The sequence below is a fragment of the Bombina bombina genome, chromosome 4, assembly GCF_027579735.1.
Source record: "Bombina bombina isolate aBomBom1 chromosome 4, aBomBom1.pri, whole genome shotgun sequence".
NCBI classification, from domain to species: Eukaryota; Metazoa; Chordata; class Amphibia; order Anura; family Bombinatoridae; genus Bombina; species Bombina bombina.
In genome coordinates, this window is record NC_069502.1 from 807,719,792 (window position 1) to 807,740,566 (window position 20,775).

General features: G+C 41.0%; 1 protein-coding gene across 1 annotated transcript in view; it reads left to right on the forward strand.

The window, feature by feature from the left end:
• LOC128657890 (oocyte zinc finger protein XlCOF7.1-like) overlaps positions 1-20,775 on the forward strand; it is a 125,278-nt gene that overhangs the window by 75,801 nt on the left and 28,702 nt on the right. The window contains exon 8 of the mRNA XM_053712318.1: positions 20,634-20,741. Within this exon, the coding sequence (XP_053568293.1) occupies positions 20,634-20,741 (108 nt within the window). The remainder of the gene's footprint in view (positions 1-20,633; positions 20,742-20,775) is intronic.

A 20,775-nucleotide genomic window follows, 5' to 3' on the forward strand; every position in this document is an offset into this window, starting at 1 on the left:
TACTAATGTTATAGATTTATTTTGTTTAATCACATTGTATCATAACTTTAAATATTGATTAATTTAACAAAAACGTCTTACTGTTTATGCACGATATTGTTAGTTTTGTTTATTAGATCACCATGGTGACAGCAAGGTCACATCACATGGGAGAGTAATCCGGAAGGGGTTTGGGATTCAAACCGTTAGTTTTCTAACGCTCAGAGGGTATGTTTTAATTTTCAATTGTTTATTTGTTGAATATTTGCATATTTGATTGTACATGTTATTTATAGCATGGCTTTGGTTCACTTTGCACTGTCTGAGGAAGGGGCTTGGGACCCCAAAACGTCACAGTAGTGTTGTTGTAAAAATTTAAAGTTGTTTGCTTTAATGCAAAATCCAGTGAGTGCCACTTCCCTATCACAACGTTTATGGGTTTCTTTGGATGTACTTTATTAAGCTGGACACCCTGGTTGCTGACTGATACGTGAGAGTGCCTGCCTGTTTTTAATTTTGTATGTGTATGTATATATAAATATATATATATATATATATATATATATATATATATATATATATATATATATATATATATATATATATATATATATATCTGCACAATTAATTGCATATGCGATTTAAAGCCACGATTAATTGCTGCAATTTAAAAACCATGAGAGTATGCGATTTTTAACAAAAAAAATCTCTGTTCATCATGAAAACAGAGGCAGAGAGGGAGGATGAGAGTCATTGACACATCCCCCATGTTTTCCTGGACAGTCACTCAGCTAAATGACTAACACATGAAGCAGTGTGCATTGTACTACCTTTACTGCACTTAAAAACACAAATCATGCTGCTGGACAGTCAGCACTTTTCAGGTTTCTCCATGCACTCTGCTTCATATGTTACTACTTCCACAGCTAGACTGACTGTCCAGGAAAACATGGACAATGTGGTAAGAACTGGCCAGCTAATTTCAATTCAATTTAGCTTTGTACGTGTTGAGATCACTTGTTTGTATTATGTTCTTAGTGTTCTGTTATATACTACAGAATAGCTGTGTGATGTAATATGACAGGCTGCAGGATGTCAAGATTGACCTTGTCAATGCCACATCCCTCATGTTTGCCTGGACAGTCACTCATCTAAATGAATAACAAATGCAGCAGTGTGTGCATTGTACTGCCTTTACTGCACTTATACACAAATCATACTGCTGTAAAGTCAGCACTTTTCAGGTTTCTCCATGCTTACACTGCTTCATATGTTAATCGTACCACAGCTAGACTGACTGCCCAATAAAACATGACAATGTTGTGTCAGAAGACCTAAGAACTGGCTAGTGTCTACTATGTAACCACAGCACAGGCAGCTAATTATATTTTAACTATTTTGTGGTTTGTATTTTTATGCTCCCAGAGTGTATTGGATATTGAGAAACATGTACATTAAGATTCTGTAGTGTTAAATAAAATTTGTATTGAAAAATTAAGGGGTTATAGTCCATTTATAAGAAAACCGTGATTAAAATCGCAATTGCAATTGTTTTGGGTCCAAAATTGCGATTTTTCATTTTTGCCCATATCGCCCAGCCCTAATAAATATACAGTATCTCACAAAAGTGAGTACACCCCTCATATGTTTGTAAATATTTTATTATATCTTTTCAGGTGACAACACTAAAAAATTAACACTTGGCTACAATGTAAAGTAGTGAGTGTACAGTATAACAGTGTACATTTGCTGTCCCCTCAAAATAACTCAACACACAGCCATTAATGTCTAAACCGTTGGTGACAAAAGTGAGTACACCCCTAAGTGGAAATGTCCAAATTGGGCCCAATTAGCCATTTTCGCTCCCTGGTGTCATGTGACTCATTAGTGTTACAAGGTCTCGGGTGTGAATGGGAAGCAGGTATGTTAAATTTGCTGTTATCGCTCTCACACTCTCTCATACTGGTCACTGGAAGTTCAACATGGCACATCATTCCAAAGAACTCTCTGAGGATCTGAAAAAAACATTGTTGATCTACATAAAGATGGCCTAGGCTATAAGAAGATTGCCAAGAAACTGAGCTGCAGCACGGTGGGCAAGACCATACAGCGGTTTCACAGGACAGGTTCCCCTCAGAACAGGCCTTACCATGGTCGACCAAAGAAGTTGAGTGCATGTGTTAAGCGTCATATTCAGAGGTTGTCTTTGGGAAATAGACGTATGAGTGCTGCCAGCATTGCTGCAGAGGTTGAAGGGGTGGGGGGGGTCAGCCTGTCAGTGCTCAGACCATACGCCGCACACTGCATCAAATTGGTCTGCATGGCTGTCGTCCTAGAAGGAAGCCTCTTCTAAAGATGATGCACAAGAAAGCCCGCAAACAGTTTGCTGAAGACAAGCAGACTAATTACTGGAACCATGTCTTGTGGTCTGATGAGACCAAGATAAACGTATTTAGTTCAGATGGTGTCAAGTGTGTTTGGCGGCAACCAGGTGAGGAGTACAAAGACAAGTGTGTCTTGCCTACAGTAAAGCATGGTGGTGGAAGTGTCATGGTCTGGACCTGCATGAGTGCTGCCGGCACTGGGGAGCTACAGTAAATTGAGGGAACCATGAATGCCAACATGTACTGTGACATACTGAAGCAGAGCATTATCCCCTCCTTTCGGAGACTGGTCCACAGGGCAGTATTCCAACATAACGACCCCAAACACACCTCCAATATGACCACTGCCTTGCTAAAGAAGCTGAGGGTAAAGGTGATGGACTGGCCAAGCATGTCTCCAGACCTAAACCCTATTGAGCATCTGTGGGGCATCCTCAAACGGAAGGTGGGGAAGCGCAAGATCTCTAACATCCACCAGCTCTGTGATGGAGGAGTGGAAGAGACCTTCAGTGGCAACCTGTGAAGCTCTGGTGAACTCCATGCCCAAGTTAAGGCAATGCTGGAAAGTAATGGTGGCCACTCAAAATATTGACACTTTGGGCCCTGTTTGGACATTTCCACTTAGGGGTGAAAAAAAAGGTAATCCAGAGCTAGTCCAGAAGAAGGGAAAAAGATACACGGCAGTTCCAAATGTAAAATGTAGAAAAAAGCCTTTATTTCGTAGACATAAGTTAAAACAGGTCACAAAATTATCTCAGCATAGAGAACTAGTACAAAAGGTCTGACCGGTTTCGGCACAGTGTGGCCGTAGTCATAGACTGATAACAGGTGTTCAACAAAGAGCACCTGATATACCTGTTAGCCACTCCCCTAATGGGAGTGGTAAGAGATAAAACCAAGTTAAAAACATACTAGTATCACTAAGCAATACAGAAATGGGATTTAACATATATATATAATACATGTATATGGGGATAGATAGAACAAATATATAAGAAATTGACTTAAACAAATAAGTAACAACAGCAGTGTGCTAAAATGTTACTAAAGATATCAGCAGAATTATGAAAAATAGTTAATTATATACAAATGTGAATGCACATACATAATTAGATAATGAAAATTCCAATAGTATAAAGTACAAAAGAAGTAAAAATAAAAATAGATATAAAAATACATATTTTAAGTATTTTGAATCACATAAGTACTATATGGAGTTATTGTATATTCATTAGTCAGGTAGAAAACAAAACCTGAAAAAATATAACCTGAAAAAATATTTCCACATAATATAAAGCTGTCCATAGCATCCACATTAACCAGATATGACTTAAATGATTTAAACAAATAAGTAACAACAGCAGTGTGCTAAAATGTTACTAAAGATATCAACAGTGTTATGGAAAACAGCTAATTATATGCAAATGTGAATGCACATACATGAAAATTCCATAAGTATTAAGTGCAAAAGTAGTAAAAATACATATTTTAAATCACATAAGTACTATATGGAGTTATTGTATATTCATTGGTCAGGTAGATAATAAAACCTGAAAGAATGTTTCCACATAATATAATGCTGTCCATAGCATCCAAATTAACCAGATCAGTGATGTGCAGTCACTAGAGGCAGGTGAGGCAGTGCTTCACCTCTCATATGGGCAAAAATATATATTTTTTTATGGGCTTTAAAAAAAATAAAATAAAAAAATTGCAATTTTTTTTCCCCAGCATTTTTTTTTTCACAGATACATGTTGTGCAATGGTGAGGCACAAGCAGGTCTGCCCACCATTACACAACATGCTTCGCCATCTACTGGATGAAAGTGGTTAAGCTCATTGCATGTCCCATAATTGCTTATTTGAGGCAGTCCTATTTGGGCTAAACCAATCTAGTGAGAGGCATTAGTAAGTGGAACTTAGGGTTGGGGCTGGATGTTAAATCATATAAAACAAAACAAAAATGGAAAAAACTACTTTCATTTATTTTGTTGCTGTGCTGTGAACCTGCTAGCTTTTGCTAAAGTGAAAAAGAGAGTTCTGTACTTCCCCTCTAAGTGCAGTGGAATGTGCCACTGTCACTTCCTTAATACAGACAGAGGCAGAGCAGGAAGAGAGATGCAGTCAATGAGCAGTGTGTTAGCCACATCTTAGTAAGTTCTGCAACCTTTTTCACTGAAAGGGATTCTGTTAGTGAAAATTATAATTTAATGAATGTGATTTAGTGTTTTTTGTGTTTTTACTCTTTAACAGCAGTTGAAGGATCGTTTTTGTATTTTGTTTCCTCAACCTTTACACCCACTAACTTAACAGCTTGCCTTCACTTTCTGAACTCTCTGTAGCTCTGCTGTTTTATTACTTAACAATGCAGTGGTCTCTCTCTCCCTCCCCCTTGTGTGTGTGTGTGTCTCTCTCTCTCTCTCTCTCTCTCTCTCTCTCTCTCTATCTATCTATCCATCTCTCTCCTTATGTGTTGTTCTCCCCCATGGTCTCTCTGTCTCGCTTCCTCCCCCTCTGACTCTCTCATCCCTTATGTGTCTCTCTAACCCTCTGTGTTTGATTGTGTCTCTCTCTCTTTCTCTCTCTCTCTAACCCTCTGTGTGTGTGTCTCTCTCTCTCTCTCTCTCTAACCCTCTGTGTGTGTCTCTCTCTTTCTCTCTCTAACCCTCTGTGTGTGTGTGTGTGTCTCTCTCTCTCTTTTTCTCTCTCTCTCTCTAACCCTCTGTGTGTGTGTGTCTCTCTCTCTCTCTTTCTCTCTCTCTCTAACCCTCTGTGTGTCTCTCTCTCTCTAACCCACTGTGTGTGTGTATCTCTCTCTCTTTCTCTCTCTCTCTAACCCTCTGTGTGTGTCTTTCTCTTTCTCTCTCTTTCTCTCTCTTTCCCTCTCTTTCTCTCTGTAACCCTCTGTATGTGTCTCTCTCTCTCTCTAACCCTCTGTATGTCTCTCTTTCTCTCTCTCTCCCTCTGTGTGTGTCTTTCTCTTTCTCTCTCTTTCTCTCTCTAACCCTCTGTGTATGTGTTTCTGTCTACCTTTTATTTATTTAATTAATGAATTGGTAGTGCCATCTGATGGTGTGGCTTTATTTAAAGGGGTGGGGTCAAGCGCCCCACCATCTTTAAATTTCACCAGCCGCCACTGGATCAAGACATTTTTATATTTACTGAATAATGAAAGAATCTATAAGCCTAATTTGCAGCATTAAAGTAAAAAGTATGTTTTAAACATATTTTAATGGGCATGGATTTCTAGATCTCATAATCAGAGCAAGCATTTTGTTATCTGGCAAGTGTTTCTGTTACATCCTTTAGACTAAAATCAGATGTTTACTAAGTTGACCAGTTTTCCAAGACACCATTTAAAGGGACATGAAACCCATATGTTTTCTTTCATGATTTAGAAAGAACATGCAATTTAAATAACTTTCCAATTTACATCTAATATCTAATTGTCTTCATTCTTTTGATATCCTTTGTTGAAAATCATATCTAAATATGCTCAGTAGCTGCTGATTGGTGGCTGCACATAGATACCTCATGTGATTGGCTCACCCATGTGCATTGCTATTTCTTCAACAAAGGATATCTAAAGAATGAAGGCATATCCAAGCCACTGCCTCACCAGCCTCTGACGTCACTGCACGTCACTGAACCAGATGTGTGCAACTCTATGCTAGTTGGATATTTACATAAGATAGTCATGCTAAAAATACAAAACCACTATCTATGCCAAAAATTGATGATGTCAAATTCGGAGTTGAAACCCCCAGGCAGCAGGCTACCAAGTCTATGTATCCAATAGATCTCCTGTCTGGAGAGAATATGGAATACATTGCCCCCTCTTGGTGGTCTGGACACTTGTTCTATAGCCTGCCACCTGAGGGTTGCAACATCTCCCGATTGGACTTCCAAAAAATGCTTAGATAAAGCAGAGACAGCCCTATCCTGTGAGACATAAGAGAGATGCTCCCTAATTTGCTTGCCCACAGGTCTAGTGGTTCTGCCCACGTATTGTTTGTTACACTGAGTGCACTCAATAAGATATATGACATATTTGCTGCCACACTTAATGCAACCTCTAGTGTCAAATACTTCTGACGTACGGGCTGAGGTAAATGTTTTGGAAACATACATGTGGTCACATGACTTACATGTTCTTTTACCACACTTGTAAGTTCCCTTTACCTTCAGCCAGGAGCTACCACTATCCTTTTGTGGCAGCATACTAGGGGACAAGATGTTACCCAGGGTTAAATTCCGTTTGTAAATAAAATTACAGCCATCATCCATAATTTTCCTTAGAACCGTGTCACCACGGAGAATAGGCAAATTCTTCTCAATTACCTTGCAAACTTTATTGAACTGATTAGAAAAGGCCGTAACCAGGGTAGGTTTAAACCTAGAAGAAGGATAATGCATCAATTTGTTTTCTTTTTGCCGTCCATGGAAACTTTTTCTGTCCATAGCCGATACCTCAGAGAAGGCCCTGTTTATCAAATTCTTGGGATACCCCCTGTCCTTCAATCTAGATTTTAGTTCCTCGCTCTCTTTAAGGAAATCCTCTTCCCGTGAGCAATTTCTTTTAATCCGCATGAATTGGCCCTTAGCAATGCCTTTAAAGACATGCCAGGGTGACTACTTCTGGCGTGCAACAGCGTGTTCCCAGAAATAGGTTTCCTATAAAGAGATGAGGACACCCCCCTAGTTAAAGCATCAAAGCTAAGGGTCACATCCAAGTAGTTGACACTAGTCTGATTCCACTCAAAGGTGAAACTCAGACCCACACTGTTAGTGTTGAACATGTCAACCTACCCTGGAACAGCAGCTGCCAGGTTGTTCTGATATACCTATCTACCTGTTAGTGATCTACGGTAGCGGTCTACTTGGGGATTTAACTGCATTCGAGCCCATAATTCACTGACCTCTTTGCTGCCGATTGCAGAAGTGGGAAGCAGGCAGTGTGTGAAAAAGTAACTGGCACAGTGATCTCTGTCTTGGAACTTGCAGTTATTACCTAATTTACACAATTACCACTGCTCTAACAGCTACCAGACAATGTTTCTTTGCCTATAAGCTCTAAGTCTGTGCACAATTTACAGAAAGTATCCCTTGCCTTGGTCTATCAGGGGACTGTTTTGGATGTGTCTATACATTGAGGATCCTATAACACTGCACGCCGTGAATGTGGCAGCCTCCCTTAGCACACTATACACACCTGAACTCAGCTTTTGTGAGCACAGTTTGTTTCTCATTCCTTTCTTTGTTACATTACACCCTGAACTAGAGTTCAGTTTACTTCCTCTATGAGTGCCAGAGGGTCTTAATCTATATAAGCTATTTTCGTGTGGGATTACACTCAGTTCCTTAAATATCTACATTATCAAAGCAAAAACCAGTTAAAGTAGCTGTTTGCACTTTTTTCTGAATTATGGACAACATGTCACAATCAGATTTATTTTTCTATCTAAATGAGACAGATGAAGAGAATTGGGATTCATTGGAATTAAAGGATGTGTTTGAAAGTGATACACCTAACACTGTTTTGGGAGATTTCTTTTTTGATCTAGAGAATCTAAAGAAAAAAGAACAAAAGCTCAAGTGGGACAAATGGATTCTATCTAAATATATTAGCATGAAAATGATTCCAAGAGGTCTAAGGATTAATACATTTCCTACCTACGATGTAAAGGACCCTGTATTCATAGAAAGATGGAACCAAGCTTTAACAGACTGCTCACTTAAACTTATATCCTTATTGATTGAATATAAGGATTCATTATTGGCAGAGGTTAAGAATAAGATAACTGCTTTGCAGGGTGATATGAATAAATATAAATTGTGTAATGTCTATCCTGAATATGTTGCTATACTAAAGAATGTTATGGAAGAATCCAAGAGATTAATTATCCACATTAAGCACTCTAAATACATACGTGACCAAAAAGATTATAGCAATGGTACGGTTTACATTTGGCGTAAAAGACAGAGGGGTAGAGCTTGGTCACAAACTACTAATAAGTCTATGGCTCAGAGTTTTGGACAGGCTACTCCATCCTTTAAACCTAATAAGATGAATAAGAAATCCAATAGAGTGATTGGATCCAAACAGGTTGTATTCTCTGACTCAGAGCCTGAGCATACCGACGAAGATAGATTTGCATCCAGTTTTGATGATGAGGCAGGCTCAGCCTCTGAGGGAGAGACTGAATTATTGGAGAATACTGTACAAAACTCTCTGCCTAAAAGTATTTTGAATGAACCTAAGGGGGCTGAAGTGGGAACCATCCCTAAGAGGCGTGGGAGAGGCAGACAGAGAAGGGGTCGGTCTCATTATTCCCAATCTAGTATCACCAGGGAGTACATGACTAGTGAGATGGGACCCAATACGCAGGTTTTTCAGTGGGCACAGAAACAACCCAGAGGGGGAGGGAGAGGCTATTCACAGAGGAAAGAGGAAACAGATGCCCAGTCTCAGAGGTATCCAGTGAGAGAGAACAGGAGTACCAGGGGGCACAGATATCAGTGAATGATTTTTCGGTAATTAATTTATCCTCCTACCAGATAACAGATGTTGAGAGAAAAGTCCTGGGGTATGGTCTTAACTTTGTCCCATCCAGGGACTTTGATCTATTCCAGACTATACTGGATGTAAATAAAATGGTAAGGGATCTTACCCTGAGGAAGTTTTTCTCAACATCTACTGACACTGTACCTGATGCTTCAAATACACATGATCAAGAGAGGAGTCAAGCTGATCTATCGTTCAATGATGTTTGTGCTTTAACAGACCTTGAAGATTTGGGTGGTACACAGGAAGCGAGATTAACTATCTCACAAACCAATTACCATCAATACAATTTGAAATCTAGGTCAAACTTTTATCCGTTGCAAACTAGGGGCAAAGGCCTGGAAGTTTTTCATAAAAGAGTAATTGAAGATCTCACCGCACTGGAGAAATCCAGTAAATTGGACCGTCCCTCTAATTTGTAGAGAATAGAAAGAGAAGCATTAGCGACCCTTCAGAACAATAAGGAGGTGGTTATACGTCAGTCAGACAAAGGTGGCAGTGTGGTTCTGCTGGATAAAGACATGTACATCAAGGAGGCCTTAAGACAACTTGAAGATCCTGAGGCCTATATGGAACTAGCAAGGGATCCCACAATGCAGTACAGGGCTACTCTTAGGGACCTTTTGGATGATGGGGTGGAGATGGGCATCTTTTATGAACAGACATATGATTGTCTAATGGTTGATAGTCCTGTGGTGCCCATCTTCCACCACCTTCCAAAGGTCCATAAGAGCCTTGAAGATGTACAAGGTAGGCCGATAGTGGCACGGATTGGCTCCTTACTGGAACCTTTGTCCAAATGGGTGGACCAATTCCTTCAACCCCTGGTTCAAAAGTTGCCAAGTTTTGTTAAAGACACGACTCATGTGCTCTCTAGACTTCAAGACGTGACCTGGGAGTCAGGATACAGCTGGATTACCATCGACGCTGTGTGCCTGTACTCCTCTATACCTCACGAGTGTGGCCTAAAAGCAGTATCATACTTTTTGAGAATGGAGACTGACCTCTCCCTTGAGCTGTGCTGAGAGTGGTTCATTTTCTACTCCAGCATAATTTTTTTATGTTCGAGGGAAAGTTTTACCTCCAGAGGCGTGGAACCGCTATGGGGGCCAAATTTGCCCCCTCCTATGCCAACCTATTTATGGGTTGGTGGGAGCGGTTCCATGACTTTGGAGGTAATAGAGACAATACCAGGCATATTGTTAAATATCTACGCTATATAGATGACTTGTTGGTCATTTGGTCAGGCAATCAAGATCAAGCAAAATCACTGGTTGACATGTTCAACACTAACAGTGTGGGTCTGAGTTTCACCTTTGAGTGGAATCAGACTAGTGTCAACTACTTGTATGTGACCCTTAGCTTTGATGCTTTAACTAGGGGGGTGTCCTCATCTCTTTATAGGAAACCTATTTCTGGGAACACGCTGTTGCACGCCAGAAGTAGTCACCCCCGGCATGTCTTTAAAGGCATTGCTAAGGGCCAATTCATGCGGATTAAAAGAAATAGTTCACGGGAAGAGGATTTCCTTAAAGAGAGTGAGGAACTAAAATCTAGATTGAAGGACAGGGGGTATCCCAAGAATTTGATAAACAGGGCCTTCTCTGAGGTATCGGCTATGGACAGAAAAAGTTTCCATGGACGGCAAAAAGAAAACAAATTGATGCATTATCCTTCTTCTAGGTTTAAACCTACCCTGGTTACGGCCTTTTCTAATCAGTTCAATAAAGTTTGCAAGGTAATTGAGAAGAATTTGCCTATTCTCCGTGGTGACACGGTTCTAAGGAAAATTATGGATGATGGCTGTAATTTTATTTACAAACGGAATTTAACCCTGGGTAACATCTTGTCCCCTAGTATGCTGCCACAAAAGGATAGTGGTAGCTCCTGGCTGAAGGTAAAGGGAACTTACAAGTGTGGTAAAAGAACATGTAAGTCATGTGACCACATGTATGTTTCCAAAACATTTACCTCAGCCCGTACGTCAGAAGTATTTGACACTAGAGGTTGCATTAAGTGTGGCAGCAAATATGTCATATATCTTATTGAGTGCACTCAGTGTAACAAACAATACGTGGGCAGAACCACTAGACCTGTGGGCAAGCAAATTAGGGAGCATCTCTCTTATGTCTCACAGAATAGGGCTGTCTCTGCTTTATCTAAGCATTTTTTGGAAGTCCATTCGGGAGATGTTGCAACCCTCAGGTGGCAGGCTATAGAACAAGTGTCCAGACCACCAAGAGGGGGCAATGTATTCCATATTCTCTCCAGACAGGAGATCTATTGGATACATAGACTTGGTAGCCTGCTGCCTGGGGGTTTCAACTCCGAATTTGACATCATCAATTTTTGGCATAGATAGTGGTTTTGTATTTTTAGCATGACTATCTTATGTAAATATCCAACTAGCATAGAGTTGCGCACATCTGGTTAATTTGGATGCTATGGACAGCATTATATTATGTGGAAACATTCTTTCAGGTTTTATTATCTACCTGACCAATGAATATACAATAACTCCATATAGTACTTATGTGATTTAAAATATGTATTTTTACTACTTTTGCACTTAATACTTATGGAATTTTCATGTATGTGCATTCACATTTGCATATAATTAGCTATTTTCCATAACACTGTTGATATCTTTAGTAACATTTTAGCACACTGCTGTTGTTACTTATTTGTTTAAGTCAATTTCTTATATATTTGTTCTATCTATCCCCATATACATGTATTATATTTATATATATATATATATATATATATATATATATATATATATATATATATATATATATATATATATATATATGTGTGTTAAATACCATTTCTGTATTGCTTAGTGATACTAGTATGTTTTTAATTTGGTTTTATCTCTTACCACTCCCATTAGGGGAGTGGCTAACAGGTATATCAGGTGCTCTTTGTTGAACACCTGTTATCAGTCTATGACTACGGCCACACTGTGCCGAAACCGGTCAGACCTTTTGTACTAGTTCTCTATGCTGAGATAATTTTGTTACCTGTTTTAACTTATGTCTACGAAATAAAGGCTTTTTTCTACATTTTACATTTGGAACTGCCGTGTATTTTTTTCCCTTCTCCTGGACTAGCTCTGGATTACCTTTTTTTTTTCATTTGTCTCTGTGGAGTACTGGGACTCCACTTCCGTTTGGCTTGTCCGGGCCGATTTGGGCTCCAGCTGACCCTGCTGACTCTGACTGACTGGAGGAGGAGTGTGCTACTGTGAGTGGCTGAGCAGTGTTCTTCCGGCATCAAGCTGTATGTGATGTACCCGGCGTTGTGGATTACAACTCGAAACTACCTTGCCACAGATCCCCGGTATCGTGAGTACACATTTGCACCATTGGCATTGTTGTTTTTTGCCCTATGACTGTCTGATTTATAAGGCTTATTGGTGTTTGGAATCGTGCAGTCTCCTATCCGTTTACCGCTAATAGCATCACAGCACGCACAGCAGCTGCCAGGTTGTTCTGATATACCTATCTACCTGTTAGTGATCTACGGTAGCGGTCTACTTGGGGATTTAACTGCATTCGAGCCCATAATTCACTGACCTCTTTGCTGCCGATTGCAGAAGTGGGAAGCAGGCAGTGTGTGAAAAAGTAACTGGCACAGTGATCTCTGTCTTGGAACTTGCAGTTATTACCTAATTTACACAATTACCACTGCTCTAACAGCTACCAGACAATGTTTCTTTGCCTATAAGCTCTAAGTCTGTGCACAATTTACAGAAAGTATCCCTTGCCTTGGTCTATCAGGGGACTGTTTTGGATGTGTCTATACATTGAGGATCCTATAACACTGCACGTTGCGAATGTGGCAGCCTCCCTTAGCACACTATACACACCTGAACTCAGCTTTTGTGAGCACAGTTTGTTGCTCATTCCTTTCTTTGTTACATTACACCCTGAACTAGAGTTCAGTTTACTTCCTCTATGAGTGCCAGAGGGTCTTAATCTATATAAGCTATTTTCGTGTGGGATTACACTCAGTTCCTTAAATATCTACATTATCAAAGCAAAAACCAGTTAAAGTAGCTGTTTGCACTTTTTTCTGAATTATGGACAACATGTCACAATCAGATTTATTTTTCTATCTAAATAAGACAGATGAAGAGAATTGGGATTCATTGGAATTAAAGGATGTGTTTGAAAGTGATACACCTAACACTTAGGGGTGTACTCACTTTTGTTGCCAACGGTTTAGACATTAATGGCTGTGTGTTGAGTTATTTTGAGCGGACAGCAAATTTACACTGTTATACAGGCTGTACACTCACTACTTTACATTTTAGCAAAGTGTCATTTCTTTAGTGTTGTCACATGAAAAGATATAATAAAATATTTACAAAAATGTGAGGGGGTATACTCACTTTTGTGAGATACTGTATGTATATATTAATATACATATATATATATATTATTTACAATTTGCTGCCCATCGCTGCATGACTTATCCCCTTTGCTGCGCTAGATTCTCTGCCGTGGCTCATGGCATGAGAACGAGGCTCCCATTGGAGCCTAAGGAATCGCACTCTATTGAGAGCAAAGCTTCCATGCAATAGTTTGCATTGTGCTCCACTTCAAATACTAGCGCACAATTGCGTATATTATGTATTGATGAATAAATAGAATATGTTCTTCTATGTGAAGAACATAGGAATGTGAAATATCCACTTCATGTTTCTTCCAGTGACAATATAAGTACAGGTAGGTGTACTAGTGTGACATGTGTCTGAGAAACACAGGGCACAGGTGAGTGTTTGTGTCTAAGGGATGCAGGGCACTGGTGAGTGTTTGGGTCTAAGGGATGCAGGGCACTGGTGAGTGTTTGGGTCTAAGGGATGCAGGGCACAGGTGAGTGTACATGTGTGATGTGTCTAAGAGATACAGGCCACAGGTGAGTGTACATGTGTGATGTGTCTGAGAGATACAGGCCACAGGTGAGTGTACGTGTGTGATGTGTCTGAGAGATACAGGCCACAGGTGAGTGTACGTGTGTGATGTGTCTGAGAGATACAGGCCACAGGTGAGTGTACGTGTGTGATGTGTCTGAGGGATACAGGGCACAGGTGAGTGTACATGTGTGATGTGTCTGAGAGATACAGGCCACAGGTGAGTGTACGTGTGTGATGTGCCTGAAGGTTAAAGGTGAGTGTACGTGTGTGATGTGCCTGATGGATACAGGGCTCAGGTGAGTGTACGTGTGTGATGTGCCTGAGGGATACAGGGCACAGGTGAGTGTACGTGTGTGATGTGTTGGAGGATACAGGGCACAGGTGAGTGTACGTGTGATGTGTCTGAGGGATACAGGGCACAGGTAAGTGTACATGTATGATGTGTCTGAGAGATACAGGGCACAGGGGAGTGTACATGTATGATGTGTCTGAGAGATACAGGGCACAGGCGAGTGTACATGTATGATGTGTCTGAGAGATACAGGGCACAGGTGAGTGTACATGTGTGATGTGACTGGGGGATACAGGGCACAGGTGAGTGTACGTGTGTGATGTGTCTGAGGGATACAGGGTACAGGTGAGTGTACGTGTGTGATGTGCCTGAGAAATACAGGGCACAGGTGAGTGTACGTATGTGATGTGTCTGAGGGATACAGGGCACAGGTGAGTGTACGTGTGTGATGTGTCTGAGGGATACAGGGCACAGGTGAGTGTACGTGTGTGATGTGTCTGAGGGATACAGGGCACAGGTGAGTGTACATGTGTGATGTGTCTGAGGGACACAGGGCACAGGTGAGTGTACGTGTGTGATGTGTGAGAGATGCAGGGCACAGGCGAATAGATTTTATTTCTCCAACATAGGTGTGTCCGGTCCACGGCGTCATCCTTACTTGTGGGATATTCTCTTCCCCAACAGGAAATGGCAAAGAGCCCAGCAAAGCTGGTCACATGATCCCTCCTAGGCTCCGCCTTCCCCAGTCATTCTCTTTGCCGTTGTACAGGCAACATCTCCACGGAGATGGCTTAGAGTTTTTTGGTGTTTAAATGTAGTTTTTATTCTTCAATCAAGAGTTTGTTATTTTAAAATAGTGCTGGTATGTACTATTTACTCTGAAACAGGAAAGAGATGAAGATTTCTGTTTGTAAGAGGAAAATGATTTTAGCAACCGTTACTAAAATCGATGGCTGTTTCCACACAGGACTGTTGAGAGGAATTAACTTCAGTTGGGGGAAACAGTGAGCAGACTTTTGCTGCTTGAGGTATGACACATTTCTAACAAGACTCGGTAATGCTGGAAGCTGTCATTTTCCCTATGGGAACCGGTAAGCCATTTTCTTAGTTTAAGTAAAAGAATAAAGGGCTTCATTAGGGCTTAAAAAACTGGTAGATATTTTTCTGGGCTAAAACGATTACTTTACTAAGTATATTTGGCAGATTATTACTTTTAATAGTTGTTAAATCTTGGGGATTGCTTTAATAAAAACGGCAGGCACTGTATTGGACACCTTTTTCACTGGGGGCCTTTTCTAGTCATAGACAGAGCCTCATTTTCGCGCCTCTAATGCGCAGTTGTTTTTGGAAAGCATGGCATGCAGATGCATGTGTGAAGGAGCTAAGAACCACTGAAAAAGCTTATAGAAGGCATCATTTGGTATCGTATTCCCCTCTGGGCTTGGTTGGGTCTCAGCAAAGCAGATACCTGGGACTGTATAGGGGTTAAATGTAAAAACGGCTCCGGTTCCGTTATTTTAAGGGTTAAAGCTTTCAAATTTGGTGTGCAATACTTTTAAGGCTTTAAGTTACTGTGGTGAAATTTTGGTGAAATTTGAACAATTCCTTCATACTTTTTCACATATTCAGTAATAAAGTGTGTTCAGTTTGAAATTTAAAGGGACAGTAACGGTTTTATTGTAAAACGTTTTTTGTGCTTTGTTGACAAGTTTAAGCCTGTTTAACATGTCTGAACCATCAGATAACGATGTTCTATATGTATGAAAGCCAATGTGTCTCTCCATTTAAATATATGTGATATATTTGTGTCATAATGTCCAAACAAAGTAGGGATAATAATGCCATAGATATGATATTGCCCAAGATGATTCCTCTAATGAGGGGAGTAAGCATGGTACTGCATCATCCCCTTCTGTGTCTACACCAGTTTTGCCCACACAAGAGGCCCCTAGTACATCTAGTGCGCCAATACTTATTACCATACAACAATTAATGGCTGTAATGGATAATTCTATTGCATGCATTTTTTCCAAAATGCCTACTTATCAGAGAAAGCGTGATTGCTCTGTTTTAAACACTGAAAAGCAAGAGGACGCTGATGATATCTGTTCTGACATACCCTCACACCTATCTGAAGGGGCCAGGAGGGAGGTTTTGTCTGAGGGAGAAATTTCAGATTTTTTCCTATACCCAAGCGGTGGCGGACATAGTAAATAAGGAGTGGGAAAGGCCCGGCATACCTTTTGTCCTCTCCCTATATTTAAGAAATTAGTTCCTATAGTCGACCCCAGAAAGGACTTATAGCATACAGTCCCCAAGGTCGAGGGGGCGGTTTCTACTCTAAACAAACGCACTTCTATTCCTATAGAAGATAGTTGTGCTTTCAAGATCCTATGGATTAAAGGTTAGAGGGTTTGCTTAAAAAGATGTTTGTTCAGCAAGGTTACCTTCTACAACCAATTTCATGCATTGTTCCTGTCACTACAGCTGCGTGTTTCTGGTTCGAAGAACTAGAAAAGTCGCTCAATAAAGAATCTTCGTACGAGGAGGTTTTGGACAGAGTTCAAGCTCTTAAATTGGCTAACTCTTTTTTATTTTAGACGCCGCTTTGCAATTAGCTAGATTAGCGGCGAATAATTCAGGGTTTGCTATCGTGGCGCGCAGAGCGCTTTTGCTTAACATCCCTTTCAAGGGTAAAACACTGTTTGGCCCTGACTTGAAAGAGATTATTTCAGACATCACTGGGGGAAAGGGCCACGCCCTTCCTCTGGATAGGTCTTTTAAGGCTAAAAAGAAGCCAAATTTTCGTCCCTTTCGCAGAAACGGACCAGCCTCAAATTCTACACCCTCTAAGCAAGAGGGTAATACTTCTCAAACCAAGCCAGCCTGGAGGCCGATGCAAGGCTGGAACAAGGGTAAGCAGGCCAAGTCACCTGCCACTGCTACCAAAACAGCATGAAGTGTTGGCCCCCGATCTGGGAAGGATCTGGTGGGGGGCAGACTTTCTCTCTTTGCTCAGGCTGGGGCAAGAGATGTTCAGGATCCTTGGGCGCTAGAAATAGTTTCTCAAGGTTATCTCCTGGAATTCAGGGAACTACCCCCAAGGGGAAGGTTCCACGGGTCTAAATTATCTTCGAACAGGCATTCTTACACTGTGTAGAAGACCTGTTAAGCATGGGAGTGATTCATCCTGTTCCATTAGGAGAACAAGGGATGGGTTTTTACTCCAACCTGTTCATAATTCCCAAAAAAGAGGGAACATTCAGACCTAGTTTAGATCTCAAGATTCTAAACAAGTTTCTAAGGGTTTCATCATTCAAAATGGAAACCATTCGAACGATCCTTCCTACCATCCAGGAAGGTCAATTCATGACCACGGTGGACTTAAAGGATGCGTACCTACGTATTCCTATCCACAAGGAACATTTTCGGTTCCTAAGGTTCGCCTTTCTGGACAAGCATTACCTGTGGCACTTCCATTCGGATTAGCCACTGCTCCAAGGATTTTCACAAGGGTACTAGGGTCCCTTCTAGCGGTGCTAAGACCAAGGGGCATTGCAGTAGTACCTTACTTGGACGACATCCTAATTCAAGTGTCGTCTCTGTCAAAAGCAAGGGCTCATACGGACATTGTCCTAGCCTTTCTCAGATCTCACAGATGGAAAGTGAACATAGAAAAAAGTTCTCTGTCCCCGTCAACAAGAGTTCCCTTCTTGGGAACAATAATAGTTTCCTTAGAAATGAAGGTTTTTCTGACAGAGGCCAGAAAATCAAAACTTCTAAGCTCTTGTCAGGTACTTCATTCTGTTCTTCTTCCTTCCATAGCGCAGTCCATGGAAGTAATAGGTTTGATGGTTGCGGCAATGGACATAGTTCCTTTTGCACGAATTCATCTAAGACCATTGCACCTGTGCATGCTCAGACAGTGGAATGGGGATTATACAGACTTGTCTCCGACGATACAAGTAGATCAAATAACCAGAGATTCACTCCGTTGGTGGCTGACCCTGGACAACCTGTCACATGGAATGAGCTTCCGCAGACCAGAATAGGTCATTGTCACGACCGACGCCAGTCTGGTGGGCTGGGGCGCGGTCTGGGAACCCCTGAAAACTCAGGGTCTATGGTTTCGGGAAGACTCTCTTCTCCCGATAAACATAATGGAACTGAGAGCGATATTCAATGCTCTCAAGGCTTGGCCTCGACTAGCAAAGGCCAAATTCATAAGGTTTCAATCAGACATCATGACGGCTGTTACATATATCAACCATCAGGGGGTAACAAGGAGTTCCCTGGCGATGGAGGAGCATCCGGGGGAGTGGGAACTCCATCTGGAAATCTTTGCCCAAATAACTCAATTATGGGGCATTCCAGACATGGTTCTGATGGCCTCTCGTCAGAACTTCATGGTCCCTTGTTACGGGTCCAAATCCAGGGATCCCAAGGCGACTCTATTGGATACAATAGTAGCACCTTGGGTCTTCAACCTAGCTTATGTATTCCCACCGTTTCCTCTCATTCCCAGGCTGGTAGCCAGGATCAATCTGGAGAGGGCTTCGGTGACCTTGATAGTTCCTGTGTGGCCACGCAGGACTTGGTATGCAGACCTGGTGAATGTGTCATCGGCTCCACCATGGAAGCTACCTTTGAGACAGGACCTTCTTATTCAGGGTCCATTCGAACATCCGAATCTGGTTTTCCTCCAACTGACTGCTTGGAGTTTGAACGCTTGATTTTATCAAAGCGTGGGTTTTCAGATTCTGTAATAGATACTCTTATTCAGGCTAGAAAGCCTGTAACTAGAAAAATTTACCATAATATATGGAAAAAATATATCTGTTGGTGTCAATCTAAAGGATTCCCATGGAACAAGATAAAAATTCCTAAGATTCTTTCCTTTCTACAAGAAGGTTTGTAGAAAGGATTTTCTGCGAGTTCTCTGAAGGGACAGATCTCTGCTTTATCTGTTTTACTTCACAAAAGGCTGGCAGCTGTGCCAGACGTTTAAGCGTTTGTTCAGGCTCTGGTTAGAATCAAGCCTGTTTACAGACCTTTGACTCTTCCCTGGAGTCTTAATCTAGTTCTTTCAGTTCTTCAAGGGGTTCCGTTTGAACCCTTACATTCCGTAGATATTAAGTTATTATCTTGGAAAGTTTTGTTTTAGGTTGCAATTTCTTCCGCTAGAAGAGTTTCTGAGTTATCTGCTCTGCAGTGTTCTCCGCCCTATCTGGTCCATGCAGATAAGGTGGTTTTACGTACTGAGCCTGGTTTTCTTCCGAAGGTTGTTTCCAACAAAAATATTAACCAGGAGATAGTTGTACCTTCTTTGTGTCCGAATCCAGTTTCATAGAAGGAACGTTTGTTACACAATTTGGACGTTGTCCGTGCTCTAAAATTCTATTTAGATGCTACAAAGGATTTCAGACAAACATCTTCCTTGTTTGTTGTTTATTCTGGTAAAAGGAGAGGTCAAAAAGCAACTTCTACCTCTCTATCTTTTTGGCTTAAAAGCATCATCAGATTGGCTTATGAGACTGCCGGACGGCAGCCTCCTGAAAGAATCACAGCTCATTCCACTAGGGCCGTGGCTTCCACATGGGCCTTTAAGAACGAGGCTTCTGTTGATCAGATATGTAAGGCAGCGACTTGGTCTTCACTGCACACTTTTACCAAATTTTACAAATTTGATACTTTTGCTTCTTCTGAGGCTATTTTTGGGAGAAAGGTTTTGCAAACCGTGGTGCCTTCCATCTAGGTGACCTGATTTGCTCCCTCCCATCATCCGTGTCCTAAAGCTTTGGTATTGGTTCCCACAAGTAAGGATGACGCCGTGGACCGGACACACCTATGTTGGAGAAAACAGAATTTATGTTTACCTGATAAATTACTTTCTCCAACGGTGTGTCCGGTCCATGGCCCGCCCTGGTTTTTTAATCAGGTCTGATGATTTATTTTCTTTAACTACAGTCACCACGGTATCATATGATTTCTCCTATGCAAATATTCCTCCTTTACGTCGGTCGAATGACTGGGGAAGGCGGAGCCTAGGAGGGATCATGTGACCAGCTTTGCTGGGCTCTTTGCCATTTCCTGTTGGGGAAGAGAATATCCCACAAGTAAGGATGACGCCGTGGACCGGACACACCGTTGGAGAAAGTAATTTATCAGGTAAACATAAATTCTGTTTTTCATAATTCTCACGAAACCCTGAAATACGTCTCATATGGGAATTCTGATTGGTTACAATGAGACTGTATTTATAGCAAGTAAAGTTACTGATTCCCAGCTAACTTTCTTTACTGTATGACACAGGTTGTTTTTACTGTTGCGCTAATGTTATTATATGTGTTGTTTCATCCAGATGTGAGAGCTAGTGATGTAGGCTCATTTGTATTTAACTTAAATTACACAATATATCACACTAAACTAATTTTTGAATAGAGACCATGTAAATAGTGATTTATTTATTCATTTTTTATTTTTTTTTAGGTGAAAAAGATGCTAAGATTTCATGTAACACGGAACAAACAGAGGATCAGTGGCTAAGAAATATAACAGAAGCTGCAGAGCAGGAAATATGTGATACTATAAATGCAGGTGAGTGCACGTGTGTGACTTGTCTGTGGGATGC